The sequence below is a fragment of the Microcaecilia unicolor genome, chromosome 8 (assembly GCF_901765095.1).
Source record: "Microcaecilia unicolor chromosome 8, aMicUni1.1, whole genome shotgun sequence".
NCBI lineage: Eukaryota > Metazoa > Chordata > Amphibia > Gymnophiona > Siphonopidae > Microcaecilia > Microcaecilia unicolor.
This window is the reverse complement of record NC_044038.1, coordinates 25,600,008-25,625,801: the sequence shown is the minus strand read 5'-3', so window position 1 is coordinate 25,625,801 and position 25,794 is coordinate 25,600,008. Positions and strand designations below refer to the sequence as shown.

Below are 25,794 nucleotides of genomic sequence, written 5' to 3'. Positions count from 1 at the left end.
CTGAGCATGCGCGGGTGCCGGTATCGTGAAGAATAGCATTCTCGTTAGCATCAGGGGGAAGTCTTCAGTTGGTAGAAATTGGGATCTCCACCAGCTACCACTAAACGTGTGCTACTGTTGAGTGGGCTTGTGCCCTAAGTGGGTGGGCCCTGGTCCACCCAGGCCCACCTGTGGCTACTGCTTTGAGCTACCCACAAAAAGGCATAAGCTATACCAAAATAAAATACCTTTTAGTGCGATGTACAGTTATATTGCCAGAGGCTACAGTCAGGACATAGCTGGGTTAAGAATGGGTTTAGATAAGTTCCTGGAGGAAAAATCCATAAACATCAATAGAAGATGTAGCATTATTCTGTGCTATTGTGCAACGGCTTCTTTCTTAAGAGGAGAAAGAACTCAAAACAATTACACTCAACAATTAGAAACTCAGAGGAGACCAGAGTAGGAGTTAGTGGTTTTTGGCCTGATCAGAAGATCAAAAAGAGGTAGTAGAGTCTTATGCCATGATTTGAAGTCAGAGAGGAGAAGTCTTTGGAAAGAGAGAGGTTTGCTGCGGAGGGGGGGGGGGGGGGGAGACGGAGGTGAAAGGGAAGAAGAGCATGAGGAAGTAAATAAGGGGAAAGTGGGTGGAGGCGAAGAGAACATTGCATTTGAATAGAGAGAAGAGAAGAGAGTTGCACCGGGATAGAAATCTAACCTGACCCTGCTGGAATCTTACCTGTCCTCACATGAATTTGACCCATCCCTGCAAGAATTTAATGGTACCTTAAAAAAGAATTCTGGTCAGCTCTATCAGTCTTTCTCTGGGTTGGAAACATAGCATTGCAGGCAAGGGAAAGAATGGACAGTTGAAACTTGAAACACGCTGGTGCGCACACTGTAATGTAAGACTCATCTCTGATTCGCTGGCACCGTGTGCTGAGAGTAGGTCAGGTGACCTCTGATGCTTGTGGCTGTGTCAGAGCTGAGGCCTGCGCATCAGCCTGGTAGCAGGGAGCAGTGGCGTTCCTAGCCTGGATGACACCCGGGGCGGATCGCCGATGCGCCCCCCCCTCGTGAAATGACACCTCCCCCCTGGCGAAATGACCCCCCCGGGTGCACGCCGCTGGGGGGGGGAGTGCCGCAGTGCGCACCTGTCGGCTCCGAGTTCGCTAACTTCGCTCGTTCACTGCAGCTCCCTCTGCCCCGGAACAGGAAGTAACCTGTTCCGGGGCAGAGGGAGCTGCAGCGAACGAGCCAAGTTAGCGAACTCAGAGCCGACAGGTGCGCGCCGCAGCACCCCCCCAGCGGCGTGCACCCAGGGCGGACCGCCCCCCCTTGGTACGCCACTGGCAGGGAGGATTAATGGAAGATGTTCTGCATCTGTGCTGTTTATTTATTATAGCATTTATACCCCGCTCTTTCCCGCTCGATAGCAGGTTCAGTGCAGCTTACAATGTATGGGTGCAAAGTATTACAGAGATAACACAATGTATGGGTACAAACTATTATAGAGGTATCATAGAGGTGATACAATGTGTGGGAAAAACACAGTGTATGTACAAGGGGAGGAGGAGGCGGTGCTCAAAGAACTTGGTACTTAGTAAGTGAGAGGTTGGTGCAGGTGCAGCTTACACATCCATGGGAACCCCGCAGGAACTGCTTCCCCCCCATGGGAACCCTGCAGCAGGGGCGTAGCCAGACAGCACATCTTTGGGTGGGCCTAGGCAAGAAGTGGGTAGGCACCAAGTGTGCCCCCCCCCTCCAAAAAAGATCTCAGCTGGTGGAAAAGGCTTCTCTCCACCTTTCAGTCTGCAGCAGGCACGTGCTGAAAACTGAGCATGCGCAGTTGTCAGTATCATGGAGAGTAGCATTTTCGTTACCATCAAGGGAAACTTCAGCTGGTGAAGCTTGGGATCCCACCAGCTACCACTAAACATGTGCTACTGTTGGGGGCCTGAGCCCTAAGTGGGTGGGCCCTAGCCCACCCAGGCCCACCTGTGGCTACGCCACTGCCCTGCAGAACTGCTTTCGTCCCTGAGGGAACCCTGCAGCCCCGGAAGGGATTCCCGCAGATTCTGCAGAATTGCTGCGAACCCTGTTCCAATGCAGGTCTCTAGTAAAGAATAGAGAAGTAGCAGAGAGAAGAGAAGACTGCATTGAGGTGAGTTGCCAGGGAGGAAATGTGCTCCCAATATACTGTCACACACCCCTCTCAAATTATCAGAGGAAATGGTGGGTGGAGCTATCCATGGGGGAGGCAAGAGAGAGGGTTGTTCTGTGCCACGCCCTGTTCACCTGACATCACATCCCACTCATGTGCCGCTGGTGGGCTAAGAAGTGCACTGCTGTGATTGTGATAAAAACCTGAGCAGCAGAAAATACAGACAGAAATGTCCCCCTACTTTTCATCTTTGTTTAAGGGGGTGGATGCCTCGGTTGATTCACGCTTGGCCCTGCACTCCTCTGAATACAAGACAAGTGAATTACATGTCTAGCAATTAAGTCCCGGGGAAATATTTCAAACACTGCTTGGCCCTGGTACATAAGTAATGCCACACTGGGAAAAGACCAAGGGTCCATCGAGCCCAGCATCCTGTCCCCAACAGAGGCCAATCCAGGCCAAGGGCACCTGGCAAGCTTCCCAAACGTACAAACATTATACACATGTTATTCCTGGAATTGTGGATTTTTCCCAAGTCCATTTAGTAGTGGTTTACGGACTTGTCCTTTAGGAACCGTCTAACTTTAACTCTGCTAAGCTAACTGCCTTCACCACGTTCTCCGGCAACGAATTCCAGAGTTTAATTACACGTTGGGTGAAGAAAAATTTTCTTTGATTTGTTTTAAATTTACTACACTGGTGATCTATCTGGCTTTGTTCCCACGTCTCCTTCTCAGTGGAAGGGAGGAAGAGATCTGGTGCTAGGGAGGCAGGAACCCACCAGAAACTTGGGAAAGCAAGAAGGACATGGAGGGCGTTATTTAGGCATCTGCAGCAGGCTAGAGACTGATTTCAAGGGGGGGGGGCTGGAGGTGACGGAGGGAGGGAGATGCTAGGCTGGGAGGGGGGGTTGTGCGTGTGGGAGGGGGAGATCATAGGGACATCGTGGATCTGAAAGATCATCCGTGGTGCTGTGACCCCACAAGCAGCAGTGCCATCTTTCCCCTGCCGGTTCTTGAGCCTAATCCTGATGTTGATGTGGGAAATTCTGTATTCTTCATGGAATACAGATCTTTCCAATCTTGTTCATAAAGCAAAAAAAAAAGTTTTAAATGTGTCAGCGTTGGTCCTACACTGTGTGACTGTGACAGTGTGAAAGCAGTTAATCCTACCTTAGATGGGAATTTATATTTACTTATTTGTTGCATTTGTATCCCACATTTTCCGACCTATTTTTTTTTGTTACATTTGTACCCCGCGCTTTCCCACTCATGGCAGGCTCAATGCGGCTTATGCAGGCTCAATGTGGCTTACAGTTTTCCATCATGGCATTCGCCAATCCAGAGTGAAAGATACAATTGGTATTACATAAAGAAGCATGGATGACATAATAAAATTAAGTGATCAGGTATTCAAAATATCAGATGAGTGATGGTGCGTTACAGTTCCTATTATGGATCATTGTGGTATGCCTTGTTGAAGAGATGAGCCTTCAGTGATTTACGAAAGTTGATTAGGTCGTAAACTGTTTTCAGGTCAAATGCAGGGCCAGTCAAACCCGGTAAGCGGGGTAAGCACTGCAGGGGGGTGCCTGCCTTCAAGGACACCGCTGCGGCGCTACACCGCCATACTGCGCCACCCTTGGGGGTTTAAATCTTTTATTTACCTCCGTCCCAGCGGCCGTGTCATTTCAAAGCTCTGCCCGTCTCTAGCCTTCCCTACCTTCATGAGTTCGTTCCCTCAGAGTCCCGCCCTCGAGGAAAAAGGAAATGACGTCAGAAGGCGGGACTCTGAGGGAACGAACTCACGAAGGGAGGGAAGGCTAGAGACGGGCAGGGCTTTGAAATGACGCGGCCGCTGGACGGAGGTAAATTAAAAAAGACTTAAACCGCACAGGGTGGCAGGAAGAAAAGGGGGTGTTGGGGGGAGTCGGAGAAGAGGCGGGCAAGTGGCCATAAATGGGAGGGGGATGGGGGCAAAGGAGAATCGCACTGGACTGAAAAAGGGGGCAGATTTTATGAACCAGAGTGCAGACCTTGAACGTGGAAGCCAGTGTAACTTTTCTCTTAGGGGTTTGGCACTTTCGTGCTTTCTTTTTCCACATATGAGTCTGGCTGCAGTGCTTTGGGCAGCCTAAGCCTCCCAAACATGAATAAAAACAAATATTCACCTGGGTGGAATGGAGGGTTTACTGAGTTCTTTTAGGCTTCGGAGTAAACCCTGCAGATAAGTGAGGTGGGGCAAGAGAGCTGCAGTGGTGCATGCGAGTGTATGCAGTACCAAAGGAGTGACAAGCGAGCCCCTCCCCCCGCACATTATTCTGTATTACCAAACGTCCATTTACTTTGCTAAAAGGAAATCCATTTATGGGGTGGAACTTATAATCAATCACTTAAGGCCAGCAAATCCGTCAATATTTTATTAATGCCATATTGGAACATAAATCTTCTCAGCCTGCCTTGATAGTTCCCGAAGTTCAGGAGGAACTCTATGTGACTGTCAAGCTCCGGCAGGTAATGAAAAGATTGATCTTTCCCCACATTAGTCCGAGCTCACCACATCCTTACACATACCTGTGGCTTCTTCTTTTTCAATGGCAAACCAGCCCTCCCCGATCACACCACCCACCATCCGCAGCAGAATTCAGCTTTCAGGCAGCAGCACCATCTCCATTCATGAGGTGGAGGTGGGCAAGGTGACGTCAGAGGGAGGGCTTTAAGAGGTGCAAGTGCTTGCCATTGGCGGTGGAGCGCTGTCACAGGGCGGATCAGGAGCCTCCAGGCTGGCAAACTGCAGCCCAGCTCACCATTGCAACAAAGATAGTAAGCAAAGTGCTTAGCACGGTTCAGCAGCTGAGAGGCAAGTAACAAAGCTGGGGGCAGGACTGCTGTTTCCTCCTAATCTGACTCGCGCAGATCTTTCATTTGAAAGTGCATTTTCCAGGGCTCTTGTTGGAAATTCCTGTCTTTTAATTTTTTTTTTCCTGTTGTACATTTGGGCTCTTGTACAAATCTAACTCCGGGTTTTGCTTCATTGTTTTGGCTTGTGAAAAGGAGCATCCAGGCTACTAGGAAACTTCTCCCCCCCCCCCCTCTCTATTTCTTCCGGCTGTGCTTTGATCACTTGCCCGCATCATCTTGTTCCACGTGAGCTCGGTTTTTTCTGCTTTGAGATAAGCCGAGTTTAATCGTCGCCCTGAGCCGAGCGTCTACCATCGCTGCAGCCGTTATGCTTGTCCTAGTAGCTGGGATTCTTTGCATGCTGACCTTTGGGGGGAACAGGGTGTCGGGGAACCAGGGGGGGCCGGTGAGCCGCTTCGTCTGCACTTCCATCCCAATGGATGCCAACCCCAGCTGCCCCCTGCCCCCCATACCCATGCAGAACTTTGGGTCCCCAGAAGAGGAGCTTCGGGCCACCGTCATGCAGCTACGAGAGACCATTTTACAGCAGAAGGAGACCATCGGCAACCAGAAGGAAACCATCAGGGAACTGACCAACAAGCTCTCAAGGTGCGAAAGTGTGGTGGAAAGCTCCGGGCCGGATGGCAAGCACAGCCCGGGCTCCTGGAGGAAAGATATGGGCAACCGACCGGCAAAGACACCATGGGAGACTTGCCCCGAGATCCTGGTCAGGTCATTGATCAGTTGAGTCGTACCATGCAAACCCTGAAGGACAGACTAGAAAATTTAGAGGTATGTTGAGTTGTATAGTAGTTTGGAGAAAATAATAACGGGTACGACTTAAATCTGGCTGGGCTACACCAAATTAAGAATATATAGGTGAAAAAAATTTCAGTTCGTTTCTGGATTCTTGGTCCTTTTTCGATTTGCCATTTTTGTCCCAGTTTGTTTCAAACACTGCTTAATTAAAAATTGTTAAGCATGCTACAACTTTTTTTTTTTACGCGAATGCAAACTGATTTTATGTGTTAGATAATTTGTGTGTATTAAGGGGGGGGGGGGGAGTATCGACAGCGGGCTATGTTAAGAGGTGGTGTTTTATTGCTAACCCTAATTAGGGGTAAAATAACAGGTCTTAACGGTAACCCTTGTTGATAACTACACCCTTAAATGTTTTAAGGTGCAACAACAAACCACATTGGTATTCAGAAGGTCCCTGGTTTGGATGCACTGGCAGCCGCTGACCTCGGTGACTGAAAATCTGGGACGAGTCCATTCCTGGCAGCCACTTTCTTAAAGCCCAATTGTTACTGAACAGAGATATATAGGGGGTAGGGGAGAGTGTTACCCTAAAAGAAGTATTCAACGTTATGGAGCAATAGAATAACATATAACCCATTCCTACTGGATTTAAAGTTAGAACGAATCATCACGTGCTTCCTACGAAGTTAATAGCTATATTATTCTGACTTTATTTTATTTTGCCAGTTGTTTCTTGAAAATAGCTATTAGTGAGGTACAGCACAGACTGGAAGGACCAGATTTCAAAAGGAATGAATATAAAGTAGAGACACAGTATCTGAGGGGACTTATGAACACCTCTTTTGGATTATCTATCTATCTATCTATCTATCTATCTATCTATCTATCTATCTATCTATCTATCTATCTATCTATAATTTTAAAAAAAATATATATATACTAAAGATATAGACTTGTACAGCATAGCCTTATACCACATTAACAATTCAAAAATAAGGCATTATTACAACAGGGTAATAAAAGAAAACACGAATAGGCTTTAGCCCACAACATCAAGAGAAATCCAATACGATCCTGGAGATAGAAATACATAAGGAACCGTTAACAAGAAATTATTAATAGAATTGATAGTAAATCCATTTACTTCCCCTTTTTTATATTATTCTGTTTGGGCAAAAGAGAGGGATAAGACAACAAGAATGGAAATGTGTACTCCATGGAGAATGTAACATTTCCAAGGGGTTTTCTTTATGCAACAGGAGATAGTGGGGTCTGTTCTCCGCATCCGCGCCAGGATCGGGGACGGATGGGGGAGAATGGGCTTGTTGCTTGGGGTAAATAACAGGGTCAAACTCTATGAGCCTCGTTCTCCCTGATATCTCCCCCCTTCCCTTACCTGGCTAAATGTATGTGTATGGTTTCTTCCCTGACCTAAAAGCCCTCTGTCTGAGTACAGTAGAAAATGGTTCGTGCAGTGGCCTGAGAACCAGGTTCATTCCCACTGCAGCTCCTTGTGAATCTCAGCAAGTCGCTTAACCCTCCGTTGCCCCAGGTACAAAAAGTACTTGTATATAATATGTAAAGCACTTTGATTACAACCACAGAAGGCAGTATAAAAAGCCATTTTGAAAACCTTTGTATTGAAAGCGAACAGCACTGTTGCAGAGTGGTACTAGGGGGTTCTAAGGGTAGCGAAAAGAACAGTATGCCCTAGAACACCCCCTAGTATCCTTTCACTCTGCGGCAGTGCTGTTCGCTTTCAATACAAAGGTTTTCAAAATGGCTTTTTATGTATATGTATAGTTCTTTATGTACGCAGAGATGAAGAGTATGAAGCATTTATAATTGGCCCTGAACCCCTAGAAAAAGAGAGAAATATTCTCCAGACTGACCAGACTTCTGTGATTGATCAGAGATTGTAACAATTGCATGAATTTGGAATAGCTCCATAGAATTGCAGATAACGTCCTAAGGACATAAGCATTGCCATACCTGGACAGACCGAAGGTCCGTTAACTCAGCATCCTGTTTCCAACAGTGGCCAATCCAGGTCACAGCTACCTGGCAAGATCCCAGAACAGTACAATACACTTCATGCTGCTTATCCTAGAAATAAGCAGCGGATTTTCCCAAGTCCATCTTAATAATGGCTTATGGACTTTTCTTTTAGGAAAATATTTATTTATTTGTTTGGATTTTGCTCACACCTTTTTCAAATAGTAGCTCAAGGTGAATTACATTCAGGCATACTGGGTATATCCTTTTTTTTAAACCCTGCGAAGGTAACTGCTTTTACCTAAACCTTTTTTTAAACCCCTGCTTTGTCCTAGTGGCCTAATGCAGGTCTGTTTTAATTCAATGTAAAAATATAATTTAAATGTAAAAATGTATTCTTTTATTAAATTGATTTTAAATGAGGGGTCAAATTCTCTGGTCAGATTGGCAGGGCTAGAGTCAAATCAGTAGGGTCAAAATGCCCTGCTTTCCTCTGTCCTCCCTCCCCCTACAGAATGCCTGTATTTAACTCTGCTAAAAGTACCAATGATCTGGAAGCCTTCACATGTTTAGATGGTTGGAGGAGGGCAGCTCTCAACCACATCAACCTACATGGGTAAATGAGTTTGAGAACTGACCTCAGTATGTTAAGACTAGCTTTTAGGGAACATTGTAGCCAGTGTTTCATTCCTTCAGCTTCATTCTTACTGACACCTTTATTTTATACCTATGTTTCTGTGTGCATGAGCTTTGCTACAAAGGACTGCTAGACTTCACCTTGAAGTTTTTGTAAAACTGTTGAAGATGCATAAGTACATAAGTAATGCAACACTGGGAAAAGACCAAGGGTCCATCGAGCCCAGCATCCTGTCCCCAACAGCGGCCAATCCAGGCCACCTGGCAAGCTTCCCAGTACAAACATTCTATACCTGTTATTCCTGGAATTGTGAATTTTTCCCAAGTCCATTTAGTAGTGGTTTATGGACTTGTCCTTTAGGAAACCGTCTAACCCCTTTTAAAACTCTGCCAAGCTAACCGCCTTCACCACGTTCTCCGGCAACGAATTCCAGAGTTTAATTACACGTTGGGTGAAGAAAAATTTTCTCCGATTTGTTTTAAATTTACTACACTGTAGTTTCATCGCATGCCCCCTAGTCCTAGTATTTTTGGAAAGCGTGAACAGACGCTTCACATCCACCTGTTCCACTGACAATCTAAATTCAGAAGGTCAGTGTGGTTGGAAATCTGGTCCAGTAGGTCACAATTGGATGCTGTTTCATAGGAGAAAAATTGGGTTGGAAAATTAACGAAAGAAGCACTCAGTAGAGTACCACAAACCTAGTGCAGAATATGTCTCAAGCTTTCTGATTTCAAGGAAAAATATTCAACATTTTCCCCTAGTGTGTCATTTTGTTTCAGTTCTTTCATAGGGAATTTTTCTCCTTTTTTTTTCTTGTTATTTCAAGCCATTCCTCTGTGTGAAATTTTCTACATTTTGCAATCTGTGACTATAAAACAAGAATGAGATCGTTGTTTTTATTTCCCTTCAAGCATCAACTTCGAAACAATGCGTCTTGCAGCGCTGCCTCAGGATCTCCGAGATATGCTTCATAAGAGGCTGGTGGAGTTAGAGCGTCAGCTTCTGACAAAAGTTGCTGAACTTGAAAATGAGAAATCATCTCTTCATAATGAGACTGCAGCTCATCGACACAGGACAGAGGTTGCATTAAATGCTCTTCTAGAAAGAGTTTCTGAACTAGAGAAAGGTAACAACATGAGAAATGACTGATAATAATCTATTTTCTTTTTAGCTGGCTAGGTTCCCCCCGCTCTGTTGAGCTTCTAGTTCAGTTGGAACTGGCTTCTCTTGGGTTATAGCACCATGAGTTTTTATCTGCAACTAATTGGGATTCTTTTTCTTCTATTTAATATGTTATCACCCTCCTATCTATCACTGTAAGAATCCTCAGCCCCCTTTGAAACTCAGCTAATGTGGACCCTGCATCCAGCCACTAGGTGGCAGTGTTGTGCAATGGCTGAGTCTCCTCAAGGGGGCTGTGAATACTACCAATATAGCATCTCTCCAGCTTCGGCCAACCCAGGAGCAGAGACCTAGCTCAGGAACCAAACCCATATCCCCCCTCCCCCGCCCCCACCATATCACTTGTCACCGAGCCACAGGGCTAGCCCAATATTTTCAGTTTTAAAGAGTCATTTGTTTACTTCTATATTTTTATTTAAAAAAATATTTTCAAGTATAGACTTCTGCAGTTTAATGGATTATTTTATTCTACCCTGTGTACAAACCCTTTAGAAAGCAAGGCCTTAAATTATTTCTCTCATAAGCAAATAAAATAGAAATTAAAACAAAACATAGAAAAGAAACTAAGATGATACCTTTTTTTCTATTGGACTAACTTAATATGGGGTCTTTTTTTTTTTTTTTTAAACTAAGCTGCAGCAAAAGGGGACCAGCACTGGCATCAGTGTGTATTTTTCACATGTGCTGAATCCCCCTTTTACTGCAGCAGGTAAAATGATTTTTTTAAAAAAATGGCCATGTGGCAAGTGAAGCATTTGCCGCACGGCCATTTCAGGGGGGGGGGGGGGAGCACTTACCACCACCCATTGAGGTGGCGGTAAGGGCTCTTGCAGTAACCAGGCAGAGTGCAGCACTGCAAGATTACTGCCCGGGTAAACACCGGTGCTGCAAAAATATTTTTGTAGCGCCGGAAATGGCGCCCACTGAGGTTGGGAACTAGTGCCAGGCTGCTGCATTGGCCTAGCGGTACTTCCGGTTTAGCGAGCGGTAAGCCTGTGTTGGGCTTACCACCGCTTAGTAAAAGACCCCCTTACATTTTGATTACGCTTTCGAAGGTAACCCTCCTTCTTCAGGTCAGAAATAAGCAAATGTTGACAAATATATCAGAATATATAAGTGAATCATAAAAGCATTCCAGTGACAGTCTCATAAGCCAGAAATCTGAGCTATCTAAACTCCGGAGTGCTGTCTGAAAGGCAGAAATTAAATACATTACAAATGAATTACATACAGTCCCGTTTCTTGGGGTTTTGCTCTTCTGTGTTTCTAAAGTTCTAAATGAATGTATTTTTGTGGTGTTAATTAGTATCCAATGCATTGAATTGGTTTCACTTCTATAAACATTTTCCTAGGTGAAGAATTGTAAGCCACATTGAGCCTGCAAAGAGGTGGGATAATGTGGGATACAAATGCAATAAAATAAATAAAAAAATAAAAATTCCCTGCATGTCCTTATAACTGCTGTGTACGATACCAATATCACAGCTTGGGCTGACTAACATAACCCTTGCTGTATTGCCTTTCTTCTTCCAGCTTTGTGCAGAAAATCTCCCACCCCAGTAATCAAATGAAAAGCAATACCCTTCTAGCTCATAAAAAAAACAAAACTAAATGAAATGAAATCATACTACATCAATTGTGATACATTCAAATGCTCCTCCCAGCACAGTCCAGCAAAGTCATTGTTCTCTGTTCACACTTCCCTAAGTATTTTGTATTTGTAGGTAATCAAAGCAGTTACCCTGTGCTCACTTAAGAGATCACAGCCATGCCTTAACAATTCTAATCAGGTACTGCTGTCCTAGGGTGAACCAAAGCTACACAAAAATAAGATAAGTTATAAATGGAATGTTCTTAAGAATAGGAATTAATGTGAAAGATGTGAATTGAAATTTGTAATTCCACCCACGCCATCTCTTCAGTACCACGTTAAAGGTGAGGTAACATGGCTGAGCTCTTCAGTGTGGCTGGTAGAGATTGTCATGCTCCAATCACAACTAGATTTGACCACGTACTTGGGGGGGGGGGGGGTAAATTTATAAAGCAATTTCTACGTGCAAAGCATGTTTGCTTGTGGAACAGGGTTGTTACGCAGTGTGAAAAGTAGATGGACTGCAAGATTTTGCCTATTAAGTGTGTAGACGTTCCCGGAGGTGCAGGCTTGGGCAGAGCAGGGCGGCTGTGATGTATGCATTAATTTTATAAAATGTATGTATGCATACATAACCCCTCATTATGCAATTTGTGGGCCGATGCTCAGAACGCAACACCGGTGCTAGAGCTGATTAGTGCTGGACCAGCGCTGGCGTTAATCTGCACAGAATGCTCATAAGTACATAAGAACATAAGTAGTGCCATACTGGGAAAGACCAAAGGTCCATCTAGCCCAGCATCCTGTCACCGACAGTGGCCAATCCAGGTCAAGGGCACCTGGCACGCTCCCCAAACGTAAAAACATTCCAGACAAGTTATACCTAAAAATGAGGAATTTTTCCAGTCCATTTAATAGCGGTCTATGGACTTGTCCTTTAGGAATCTATCTAACCCCTTTTTAAACTCCGTCAAGCTAACCGCCCGTACCACGTTCTCCGGCAATGAATTCCAGAGTCTAATTACACGTTGGGTGAAGAAAAATTTTCTCAGATTCGTTTTAAATTTACCACACTGTAGCTTCAACTCATGCCCTCTAGTCCTAGTATTTTTGGATAGCGTGAACAGTCGCTTCACATCCACCCGATCCATTCCACTCATTATTTTATACACTTCTATCATATCTCCCCTCAGCCGTCTCTTCTCCAAGCTGAAAAGCCCTAGCCTTCTCAGCCTCTCTTCGTAGGAAAGTCGTCCCATCCCCACTATCATTTTCGTCGCCCTTCGCTGTACCTTTTCCAATTCTACTATATCTTTTTTGAGATACGGAGACCAGTACTGAACACAATACTCCAGGTGCGGTCGCACCATGGAGCGATACAACGGCATTATAACATCCGCACACCTGGACTCCATACCCTTCTTAATAACACCCAACATTCTATTCGCTTTCCTAGCCGCAGCAGCACACTGAGCAGAAGGTTTCAGCGTATCATCGACGACGACACCCAGATCCCTTTCTTGATCCGTAACTCCTAACGCGGAACCTTGCAAGACGTAGCTATAATTCGGGTTCCTCTTACCCACATGCATCACTTTGCACTTGTCAACATTGAACTTCATCTGCCACTTGCACGCCCATTCTCCCAGTCTCGCAAGGTCCTCCTGTAATCGTTCACATTCCTCCTGTGACTTGACGACCCTGAATAATTTTGTGTCATCGGCGAATTTAATTACCTCACTAGTTATTCCCATCTCTAGGTCATTTATAATACATTAAAAAGCAACGGACCCAGCACAGACCCCTGCGGGACCCCACTAACTACCCTCCTCCACTGAGAATACTGGCCACGCAATCCTACTCTCTGCTTCCTATCTTTCAACCAGTTCTTAATCCATAATAATACCCTACCTCCGATTCCATGACTCTGCAATTTCTTCAGGAGTCTTTCGTGCGGCACTTTGTCAAACGCCTTCTGAAAATCCAGATATACAATATCAACCGGCTCCCCATTGTCCACATGTTTGCTTACCCCCTCAAAAAATGCATTAGATTGGTGAGGCAAGACTTCCCTTCACTAAATCCGTGCTGACTTTGTCTCATCAGTCCATGTTTTTGTATATGCTCTGCAATTTTATTCTTAATAGCCTCCACCATCTTGCCCGGCACTGACGTCAGACTCACCGGTCTATAATTTCCCGGATCTCCTCTGGAACCTTTCTTAAAATCGGAGTAACATTGGCTCAGAGGGCTGCAGCATAGGAAACAAGGGCCCTCCATTAAATTGGCACAAATTGTATTTAAATGTAGTCAAATGGATGTAAATTTTTTTATTTATTTGCATTTGTTTCCTACATTTTCCCACCTATTTGCGGGCTCAGTGTGGCTTACAATACATTGTAAAAGATGGAAGTGCAATTTGTTGCAGTACAATTATGGGTTACATTGTGAAGAATTATATAAGACAGAGTAAATTCAGGATATTCTTAGGGGATAGAACAGTGGAATATAACAGGGGTGAGTTGAGAGGGGGGCAAAACATAATGAAGGGAACAGGGAGGTCTGACAATGAGATCATTTGCTATTCCCTCCCAATGCTCAGACAATAGCACACAAACAAACCCTGCCCTTACCACTGGAAACGTAATGCCAGCTCAGATACGGCTATGGGTTGTTTGACGAGAGGATTTCTAATTTTTTTTCAGCTTAAAATCTGCCAGTTTTAGTTTATTTCAGAAGTGGAAGGAAGCCTGTAGAAGCCTCTAGCTGCTGGGAGTATAAAGCAAACGTGTGTGGGTCTGAGCACATGAGAAAAGGCTGAAGTGGCTAGGGCTCTTCAGCTTGGAGACAGGACAGCTGAGGGGAGATATGATAGAGGAGGTCTATAAATAATGTGTGGAGTGGAACGGGTAGACATGAATCGCTTGTTTTGCTCTTTCCAAAAATACTAGGACTAGGAGGCACGCGACGAAGCTACAAAGTTAGTAAATGTAAACCAAGTTGGAGAAAATTTTTCTTCACTCAACATGTAATTAAATTCTGGAATTCGTTGCCAGAGCATGTAGTAAAAGCAGTTAGCTTAGCGGGGTTTAAAAAAGGTTTGGATGGCTTCCTAAAGGAAAAATCCATAGACCATTATTAAAACGACTTGGGGAAAATCCACTGCTTATTTCTAGAATACACAACAAAAACTGGACAAAGTTCACGTATTGCAATAGGACCATAAACGGCTAGGGAGGTTATCTCATAACGTCAGAAGTATCCGTGTGTGCCAACTGTTGTTCTGGCTCACCGGTCTGTATGTATTTGTAATCATTGAACACCTCCAGCCAACCAATGGTACCCGCTAGTACTCATATGTGAAAAAATTGCCTATATATTGTTCATTAATTTCAGGAAAAAGGCACAACAATGTCCGTGGGTACCATTGTTCAAAATTCAAAAATTAAACATTATTGCAATTAATAAGCAAGTAATGCACAAAATCAACTTAAGTAAATGAGCAAGTAATGCACAAAATCAACTTAGCTTGTAAGCTCCCAGCGCTGTCTAATAACTTCAACGGCTGGAGCTCATCGGGTTTCAGTTTAGGTTAGTGAAACCTCTTTAGGCAACTCCGGTAATCTGATAAGCCCGACAGGACCCTGTTTCGCGGTCTCTTGCTTTGTCAAGGGCATATAGGTCTAGAGAACGGAGAACAAATAGTTAGTATTAAAAATAACATGAATAACGCTTACTTGTTAAGTAAACCCAGCGTTAGGACTCACAGCAGCCTGAGTTGTTGTCGGTAAATCGCCAATCCAAGATGGCGACCGCGTTGTAATTATAAGCTTATTAGGCTCCGCCTCTTAAGGTCACGTCATAGTCAGCTGTTCGTAACAGTCAGTAAATTAAAAGAAACAGTTCCAATGGAGAAAGGTGTTCAAGCCCTGAGGCGCCACTGTATTCAGGCGAAAAATCCATTGGGTTTCTTTTTGTAACAGGAGTCTATTAATGTTACCTCCACGGGCATTAGGCACAATACAATCAATCACCATACATCGTAGGGATTCAATCGTATGTTGGTTTGCAACACAATGTTGGACAAGCGGAGCTCCAATCATACGGCAGAAATTCTGGATCTGTGTTCAACCATTCTCGCGTTCAAAGATCTGTTAGATTTACCAATATGATCTTATCACATGGGCATTTGATATAGTAGATGATATGGGTAGTGAAATCCTAAGTCCAGCTGATTTACCAGTCCTTGCAACTACTGGGCTTAATATGCATGGGAGCCACACAAAATGTAATAGAAGTGGATGCAAAACATGCCCCATGACCATCGAGACAGCCAGTTTTTACCACAATGGCCAGACAGTTCAACTTAAACACCACACGACCTGTCGTACTACCCATATCATCTACTATATCAAATGCCCATGTGATAAGATCTATATTGGTAAATCTAACAGATCTTTGAACGCGAGAATGGTTGAACACAGATCCAGAATTTCTGCCCGTATGATTGGAGCTCCGCTTGTCCAACATTGTGTTGCAAACCAACATACGATTGAATCCCTACGATGTATGGTGATTGATTGTATTGTGCCTAATGCCCGTGGAGGTAACATTAATAGACTCTTGTTACAAAAAGAAACCCAATGGATTTTTCGCCTGAATACAGTGGCGCCTCAGGGCTTGAACACCTTTCTCCATTGGAACTGTTTCTTTTAATTTACTGACTGTTACGAACAGCTGACTATGACGTGACCTTAAGAGGCGGAGCTTAATAAGCTTATAATTACAACGCGGTCGCCATCTTGGATTGGCGATTTACCGACAACAACTCAGGCTGCTGTGAGTCCTAACGCTGGGTTTACTTAACAAGTAAGCGTTATTCATGTTATTTTTAATACTAACTATTTGTTCTCCGTTCTCTAGACCTATATGCCCTTGACAAAGCAAGAGACCGCGAAACAGGGTCCTGTCGGGCTTATCAGATTACCGGAGTTGCCTAAAGAGGTTTCACTAACCTAAACTGAAACCCGATGAGCTCCAGCCGTTGAAGTTATTAGACAGCGCTGGGAGCTTACAAGCTAAGTTGATTTTGTGCATTACTTGCTCATTTACTTAAGTTGATTTTGTGCATTACTTGCTTATTAATTGCAATAATGTTTAATTTTTGAATTTTTGAACAATGGTACCCACGGACATTGTTGTGCCTTTTTCCTGAAATTAATGAACAATATATAGGCAATTTTTTTCACATATGAGTACTAGCGGGTACCATTGGTTGGCTGGAGGTGTTCAATGATTACAAATACATACAGACCGGTGAGCCAGAACAACAGTTGGCACACACGGATACTTCTGACGTTATGAGATAACCTCCCTAGCCGTTTATGGTCCTATTGCAATACGTGAACTTTGTCCAGTTTTTGTTGTGTGTTTTTACAAATTTTTGTTGGACTAAGTTTAGCCATTATTCATTCTTTGTTGTTATATTTCTAGAATAAGCAGCATAAAATGCATTGTATTTTTTGGGGGGATCTTGCCAGGTACTTGATCTGGATTGGCCACTGTTAGAAACAGGATGCTGGGCTTGATGGACCTTTGGTCTGTCCCAGTTTGGCAATACTTATGTACTTATGTTATGTACTTATGAAAGTGAACACACATTGGCACCTGTTTTCCGCACTTAAATATAAGCCTTTCAAATGAAAAAAAAAAGCTTCTATTAAAGGCGCAGAAGAACGGTGCTGATACGTTCTTTACGTCCTGGTTTACCCGGGCATGCGCACAAGAGCTGCACTTACTGCAAAACCTTCTGCGCATGTCCAGGCACGTTCCTTCCCTTACTTTCAGCCTCACAGTGCACATGTATTTGTATCCATTAGTGTTGAGCAATGGGGGACTAAGTTTGACGCTGTTCCCGCGGTATGGATCGAGCGCTGTGCCATATAGCACAAGAGTTAGGAGCATTGGCACATCGGTGCCTAAATTTAAGTGCCATTTGTGTGTTTATATGATAGAACACTTGCACTTTTGCAGGTTAACCCCCCCCCCAGATGCTATATAGCACAGCCTAGAGATCTGCGCTGAAATCCAAGCATATTCTATAACAACGTGCATAACTTAATTGGCTTAACAAGCTAATCAGCATTGATAACAGCTCTTAGACAAGCAATAATGAGCACTAATTGGGCAATAATTAGAATTACGCGCACAAGTCACTAAGCACATTTTGTAATGCAGTGCGCCTAAACAAGTGCAGGCAGAGAAGAGGCGTGGGTATGAGTGGGGAAATGGATGTTTTCATGGGGTTCTAAAATTTAAATGTGAAGTTATAGAATATGGCCCAGTGTGTCAAATCTATGTGCCAGGATTTACGCCCACATTTTCATTGGGTGTAAATGAAGGCGCATTAGTTTTAGGCACTGAGATATAATCAACTAAGGCATATTCTATATACCACGCCTAAATATAGTCACACGTTTATAGAATACATTTAGTCGGCAGTGATTTCCACGCAGTTTTTTTTTTAGGTGCCATATATAGAAATCCCTCCCAGTGGTGTTCCTAGGTCTGCTGGCCACCCGGGAAGATTGCCACTGTGCACCCCCCCCCCACCATCCGGTGCATTCTTACTGCAGAGAGCAGACCGCGCAGGCTGTCGGCTCCGCTGGCTCCCTCTGCCCCGGAACAGGAAGTAAGCCTTTTCCGGGGCAGAAGGAGCAGGGAACCAGCCGACACGCTTGCGTGCACCCAGGGCGGACCGCCCCCACCGCCCTGCCCTTGCTAGCGCCACTGATCCCTCCCTAAGCGTACACTTGTGTGCATAAGTGAAACTGCATGCACAGCGGTAGTCTATAAATGATACATGCAATATACTTATCCCTGAATTTTATATATCGCGGCCAAGTTTTTTGCACACATCAGAGATACGCACACAAATAAACTGAGTAACAAACATGGAAACATGAATAATTAGGTTCTAATTACCAATTAATGATAATTGGCAGTCTTAAAAAATGTGTGTGTGCATTGCACTGTGTGCTATTCTTTAAAGCACGATGCATAACTTTGATCATGTGTATCTGAGAAGGGAGCATGGTCAGGGGCATATCGGAGGTATTACAAAAGGTGGCACATGGATTACAGAATTCACCTGAACCACGCCTAAATTGGGTGCCAGCATTTACACCTGCTTTTAGTAAGCATAAGTGTAGCATCCAAAAGTGATGCTTAGGATCCACACGAATGCTAAAGAGTGTGCTTCCTTTATAAATGACGCTTAGTGTTCAAGCTTTGCGGTGCGAACTTTCAGCGCCATTTATTTAATTCATTCCGTAGCGCATGGGGGGGGGGGGGGGGGAGAATGTGGGTGGTGCTAGTTAAACCCTTTTGAATATTGACCCCAAAATGTTTAGGCGGAGATCTCGTCAGATTATGTTCAGGTTAGAAGGCCAGGTTTGGCAACCTTTTTCAGGGCTGAACAGATTTTGGAAGACAGAAGGATGGCTAACTTATCTGGACAGTTTTCAGTGTTAGACCTGTTTAGCTCTCTAATCCTCCCTCCTTGTCTGAGGCCAAGATGCAGAAAGATCCTCGTAAAGTATCTGTCTGTTTTTCCACCTTGGTAAAAATGACCGATTTGGAAAGACAGAGGGATTCCCAAAGCGCATTGCATGCAAATGAACTGCCTGCTGCTTTTGCGACAGGCTCATTTGCATACGATAGGGGGGAAAGCCAGTCGGTCAGCTGAGCATGCGTAGAGCAGCCAATTGTTAAGCGCTGGCTGCTTGCGCATGCAACAGACGACTTTCATACATGCAGACAAGCTGCATGTATAGTATGAAAGCAGTAGAGGTAACTTTTTTTTTTTTTTTTCTTTTGCAAGTAAAAGTGCTGGGGATTTTGGATACAGGAGCCATCGTGTAGTGGTGGTGGCAGCGGCGGATGGGACAGCGTTGGTGGGGAGGGCACTGGGGCGGAGGTGCTGGTCACCTGCTCCCTGCTGATGTATCATGCTGCCTGGGTTGGAGAGGAGCCGATCTGTGTTGCGGGTCTGTTTCCTGCTGGTTAGGAGCCTATTGGTAAATCATCCTTGCAGATAAGGACCACTTGGCTCACCAGTGTGATCGGTTTCCTGTTGGTTGATCTGACTTCCTGTTCTTGGAAGATCGATACCAGGGGCGTATCTGGAATCCGGCGGTAGGGGGGGGGCAGAGCCAGAGAGAGGGGGCACATTTTTGCCTCCCTGACCCCCCCCCCCGCCGTCAACCCTCCCCCGCTGCTTACCTTTGCTGGCGGGGGGCCCCAACCCCCGCCAGCCGAGGTTCGACCCAAGTCTTCATATTTCGTCTTCCTCCGACTTCCTCCGTGGCCATGCTGCAAGTGAACGCTGCAGGGCTGATTCGTTGAATCCAGTTCGGAGTCTGACGTCGCAGCAGCCGTGTACGCGCGTACAACGGTGCTGCGACGTCAAGACTCCGAACTGGATTCAACGAATCAGCAGGGTTAACTTGGCAACGGATCCAACTGATCTGGAATCAGGACTTCAAGGACTCACCTCAGAAACAGAACTCCAAGTCAGCAACGTGGCCAGACTCATAGACCGGACGCTGAAAGGGGACGTCGACTGGCGGGGGTTGGGGACCCCCTGGCCAGCAAAGGTGCCGTGTCGGTGGCGGGTCGGCGGCAGGAGGGGGGGTCAAAAAGGGATGGGGGAGTGGCGGTGGCAACGCAGGGGGGGGGGGGGGGGAGGGGGGGGGGGGTGGGGTGGTGGGGGGGGCTAGGCGGCACCTAGTGGGCTAAAATGTGCCTCCTCACATCAGGCTCTGGACCCCCCTCCCACCGAAGTCTGGCTACGCCCCTGGGACTGAGCTTGTAGGGGGCTTTGGACTGTCCTTGGAGCCAGTGGGTGGATATCCTGAGGGAATTTACTGAGAAGAGAGGAATGGAAGAGGGTGGGGGAAAATATTCAGAGGCATGCTGCAGGCCCAGGAAAAGAGCTGGCAGTAAAGAAAGAACCTTGCACAGAACAGATACTGACTGAATAAGCACTTGAACAGCAGCACAGCACAGGGAGAAAGAGAATGTGTTTGTGAAGAGTGATAGAAAATATGTGAGTGCATGTGTATGTCTGAATAGCAGGGCTGGCCCAACCATTAGGCTGACTAGGCAATTGCCTAGGACAGCAGCTTCCCGGGGGGGGGGGGGGGAGAGAGTACAGAATAGCTGCAGTCAAAGCAAAGCAACAGGTCCTGGCCATGATTAGCACCTAGTTTACCTGCAGGAAGAATTTTCAAAGACTCTATTTACCCTTTTAAATGGTTTTTGGATATCCCTTATGTATATATTTGCAGAACAAGTTGAATATTTAAAAGCGTGATATCCAGATACGAATTTTTATAAGATTGTTCTGGGAGAGAAAAAGCGTTCAGATCGTGATTGTTCAGCCTAATTATCAAGATCTTGGGGATGGGGGGTGGGGGGATCTAAGGGCCTTAAAGTTAATTACATAGTAACATAGTAGATGATGGCAGAGAGAGACCTGCACGGTCCATCCAGCCTGCCTAACAAGATAAACTCATATGTGCTACCTTTTGTGTATACCTGACCTTGATTAGTATCTGCCATCCTCACGGTCCAGACCGTAGAAGTCTGCCCTGCCCCCCCCCCCCCCCCACCGGCTCTGCCACCCAATCTCCGCTAAAATTCTGGGAGGGTCACAAGGCTGAAGGTTGTTATAGGGCACCTGTTACTTCTGTATTGGCACTGCTGAAGAGTAAAGATATGCATTTGCTAGTATGTGTGTGGTTTAAAGAGGGCAAGAGAGTGAAAGCAAGAGAGAGATAGTCAATTCACCCAAAGAGTGAGGGAGCATGGTGTGTTCTGTGTCTTTGTCTGGTGGGGATAGTGACAGATAAGTAGTTTGCCTTTGAAAATTAGAGCTGGAATTGAGAAATCCATTAGAATCAATGTCTCTCTGTTCATGTTAAGTGAAAGGAAGTTTTCATCTGGGGAATTTTACCCAGCTAAGTGTTTCGATACCTGGGCAAATTCCGTTTTCTTTTACTTCTTCCCGTTGCAAAGTCTTTTCAACATTTACAGCTTTCTAAACTTATACCTCAGCTACCTAGCTTGTAAATTTCACTCTTTGGGGCAGTCCATCCTTGGCAATACTTTGTATTGTCAGTGGAGGGTGCAAATGACTTGCTCAGCTTCCTTGGTTGTCGGCCCACTCCATTCAAAGCAAGTGCTTACAAGTTCCCTTGCTCCAGGGCCTCCAAGAGGAGGGGTGGGGGTGGGGGCAGAATCCCCCGGGCCCGAGCCTCCAAGAGGGGCCCGGCGCCGGGGTCTCTCTCTTTCCTGCCGCTGACGGGACCCGGGTGATCGTGTCCCAACAGGAGCAGGAGAGAGAGAACTCTGCCGCCGGGGCCCCCCCCCCCTTGCAGGCTGGGGAGGACCCGGAGAAGCATACACCGCAGAATCTTCCTCCAGCGCTGCTCTTCACTCTGCCCATTGCTTGCCAAGCGGCTGCTTTTCCTCTCAGGCCGCACATGCTCGGTTTTGAAACCGAGTATGCGCTGAGAGAAAAAAAGCAGTCGCAGGGGCAGGCAATGGGTAGAGTGAAGAGCAGCGCTGGAGGAAGACCTCTTTCGCTGGTGGGGCCTGGGGATCCCTGCCAGCCAAGGTATTTGCATTGTAGTTGTGGCGGCGGTGATCCGGGGAGGGGGGAGCAGTGGCGACGATCGGGGGGGGGGGGGGGGGGCGGAGGCCTGGCTCAGTCTCTCAGCGGCCCTTCCTTGCTCACTCACAAATTGTGCTGCTATACCCAGAGCAATTTGCATGCAAATTTCTCTTACGCTACTTCTGAAGAGTTGAAGTGTGGCGGTTGAAGGGACGATCCTGGGGGGGGAGGAGCAGGGAAAGATAGAACAAGTAAATCGGGGTCCTTTTTAGAAGCCCACAAATGTATGTTTGCTCATTATGGTGTTAATCTGGTCCTGTCTACCTGTTATTGTTCTGTAAATATTTTAATACTAGTAAAAAAGCCCCGTTTCTGATGCAAATGAAACGGGGAGGGGGGGGGCTAGCAAGGTTTTCTTCTGTGTGCATGTGGGAGTGTGTGTGTCCCTGCCCTCTCTCCCCTCCCCCCTCTGAGTCCTTCACTGTTACAGAGAGCGCGATTTGATTTCCTGCTTTGCTGTTTTCCTTCACTGTTTGTGTTAGAGAGCGAGGGCGGGGCAGACACTCATGGGGAAACCAGATATCTCTCCCCCTTCACACTTCCGGCTGGAGGCTTCATAGAACTTTGGTGTTGCCTTTTATATATAGAGATGTTGATATTTCATTAAGCAAGTAGTGTTGGCACACAGATTTAAATTTTTTTTTTTAATCTTTCTTTATTTTATTTATTTATGCATTTGTAGCCCACATTTTCCCACCTCTTTGCAGGCTCAATGTGGCTTACAATACATCATGAATGGTGGAAATATATTATAAAATAGACATTTTAGTGTTACAGAAGAGTCTTGGGTAACAGATAATGATAAAACATGATAGTAATATAACAAGCAGATATTATAAGACAGTTCTGAATGTATGTGGAGGAGTGATGTAAGTTCACATTTGTTGATCTTTAAGCGTTGCAGTCCCCTTTTAAAATGATCCATTCGTTCTGAAGAAAAGTGAAAAGTTAATCGTCATTGCCTTTTCCATTATCATCTTAGGCGGAGGTGCATTTAAGTCACCTGAAGATTTCAAAGTGTCATTACCCGCTTCGTACCAATTACTTGTATGGAAGGATCAAGAAAAGTCTTCCTGAACTGTACGCCTTTACCATTTGCATGTGGCTGAAGTCGAGCGCGTCCCCTGGAATTGGAACACCATTCTCCTATGCCGTTGCAGGCCAGGCAATGAAATCGTGCTGATAGAATGGGGTAACAACCCAATTGAATTACTTGTTAATGACAAGGTGAGGTCAACTTTTATTCTTTTCATTGCATGCAGTTGTGAAAATGATCTTTATGTGAAAGGTTTAGTTAGATAGAAAGAGCTTGGCTTTTGAAAAGGCATTTTTGTCCTTTGGTGCCCAGATAACACATTCAGAGTAACTCTGAAATTTTACATAAGTAATGCCACACTGGGAAAAGACCAAAGGTCCATCGAGCCCAGCATCCTGTCCACGACAGCGGCCAATCCTGGCTAAGGGCACCTGGCGAGCTTCCCAAACATACAAACATTATACACATGTTATTCCTGGAATTGTGGATTTTTCCCAAGTCCATTTAGTAGTGGTCTATGGACTTGTCCTTTAGGAAACCGTCTAACCCCTTTTTAAACTCTGCCAAGCTAACTGCCTTCACCACGTTCTCCGGCAACAAATTCCAGAGTTTAATTACGCGTTGGGTGAAGAAAAATGTTCTCCGATTTGTTTTACATTTACTACGCTGTAGTTTCATCGCGTGCCCCCTAGTCCTAGTATTTTTGGAAAGCGTGAACAGACGCTTCACATCCACTTGTTCCACTCCACTCAATATTTTATATACCTCTATCGTGTCTCCCCTCAGCCGTCTCTTCTCCAAGCTGAAAAGACCTAGTCTTTTTAACCATTAGTTAACAGACTTTATCAGCATCAGAATGTCAGGGAAATATGTAGGGTGCGATGTTTAACGAACAGCGGACCCAACACGGGTCACGTTTCGGCTAACAAGCCTTCTTCAGGGGTCATATATCACGCTGCATAATATCAGACCAAAAGGTTAAGCTGATGCAACGACACGTTATGAAAAACCTGCAGAGTTGTGGCTTAAAATCTCCAGCAATAAGGACTTCGTGCACGTTCATCATTTCGTACAAATTGCTGTTCTTATTGCTGGAGGTTTTCATAACGTGCATTGTTGCATCAGCCTAACTTTTCAGTCTGATGTTAGGTAGTGTGATATAGGACCCCTGATGAAGACTTCTTAGCTGAAACATGGCCCGTGTAGGGTCCACTGTCAAACACCACATGCTGTTTGTTTTGGTATATTCTATCTGACGATAAAGGACTTGGAGAAATTATCCCCTGAACATCCGTCTGGTCATTTCCACTCTTGCTCTGTTCTCCATTGGACTTTTGTGGGGGGTTTTTGTTGTTGTTGTTTTAGGGAAATATGTAGAACTGCCTATTTGGAGAGAAATGAATGTCTTGCAGGTTGCGATATCTTTTATTAGCCTAACGTGAAAAGATCCAGTGACGTCAATGTGCTTTTGAGATCTTGTAGTGGCAGATCAGAAGGAGAGACTTGTGTGGTCTGCATATCATGATCCTTGTGATAAACTGAACATGTGCTCGCCCTACTTGAAGACATTATTTTTGGGCTCATGATTTGCAAATAATCATGTTTAAAACATCAGAATAAATCAACTGCACAAATGCTTTTCTGAATTCAAAGGGAAATGCAAAACTGGCTGCTTCTATCAGTTTTTGTTCACCACTAACCGGTATATTTGGTTGGATGGAACTACAAGTACCATAGAATTTCTATGTGTTAAAATATCCAGCTTATTTTCGAAAGAGAAAAACGCCTATAGTGCGACCTAAATCGGGAGATAGACGTCTCGCAAAGGCGCCCAAATCGGTATAATGGAAAGCCAATTTTGGGCGTTTCCAACTGCACTCCGTCGCGGAAATGAATAAAGTTGATGGGGGCGTGTTGGAGGCGGAACTGGGGCGTGGTTATCAGCCGAGGAGAGATGGGCGTCTTTAGCTGATAATTGAAAAAAAAAAAAAAAGGCGCTTTACCGCGATTTAGGGTCACTTTTTTTGGACCCTTTTTTTTTTCACAAACAAGTCCCAAAAAAGTGCTCCAAATGCCCAGATGACCACTGGAGGGAATCGGGGATGACCTCCCCGGACTCCCACAGTGGTCACTAACCCCCTCCCACCAAAAAAACCCCACTTTAAAAACTTTTTTTCCAGCCTCTATGCCAGCCTCAAATGCCATACCCATCTCCATGACAGCAGAATGTGTTCGATCCTCTCACAGCCTTTCCCTGGGTCAGATGTGGCTCTCTGGTGCAGTACAGGGTCACATCAGCATTGCATTGTGGTGGGTGTAGGGTATTGGGCTCCGTGATTTCATTAGCTTGTGTTACAGTCTCACGATGTTGGTAGTTGGTAGGCTCTTCTCCCATGGTGCTTTTCCCCCTGCCTACTGGGTCAGAGTGTGCCCTGTTGTGTTTCCTGTTGTAATCCATGTGGTAGTGGCTATTTTTGTAAGCCAGTTTTAGTTCCCTTTCCTATGTTAGCCACGTTACAGAACTTAGTTCTTACCTTGAATGTGGCTGAAAGAGGGCATTGTACAGCATTCTGCCAGCTCTGACCTACTGCTCATCTCAGTACCAGGGAGACTCGTTGCCAGTGGGGCACAACCTCTGATCTGCAGTTAACTGTGAGTAAAGGTGGTTATTCCAATAAAGGACGTTTTCGGAGAGATTAGTCTTCAGGTGTCAACTGGTGTGCCAATGTTATATAGCAGCAACCAGTCCTAGAGGCCTGTGTGTATGCAGGTCCCTGGAGCACTTTTAGTGGGTACCGTAGTGCACT

At 45.3% G+C, this 25,794-nt stretch overlaps 1 protein-coding gene across 1 annotated transcript in view; it reads left to right on the top strand.

The window, feature by feature from the left end:
• Positions 1-5,246: 5,246 nt before the first annotated feature.
• The window catches only part of NPTX2 (neuronal pentraxin 2), a 34,460-nt gene continuing 13,912 nt past the window's right edge, over positions 5,247-25,794 (top strand). The window contains 7 exon segments of the mRNA XM_030212029.1: positions 5,247-5,714; positions 5,717-5,835; positions 9,352-9,374; positions 9,376-9,566; positions 22,934-22,977; positions 22,979-23,114; positions 23,117-23,178. Of these exon segments, the coding sequence (XP_030067889.1) occupies positions 5,372-5,714; positions 5,717-5,835; positions 9,352-9,374; positions 9,376-9,566; positions 22,934-22,977; positions 22,979-23,114; positions 23,117-23,178 (918 nt within the window). The 5' untranslated portion in view covers positions 5,247-5,371.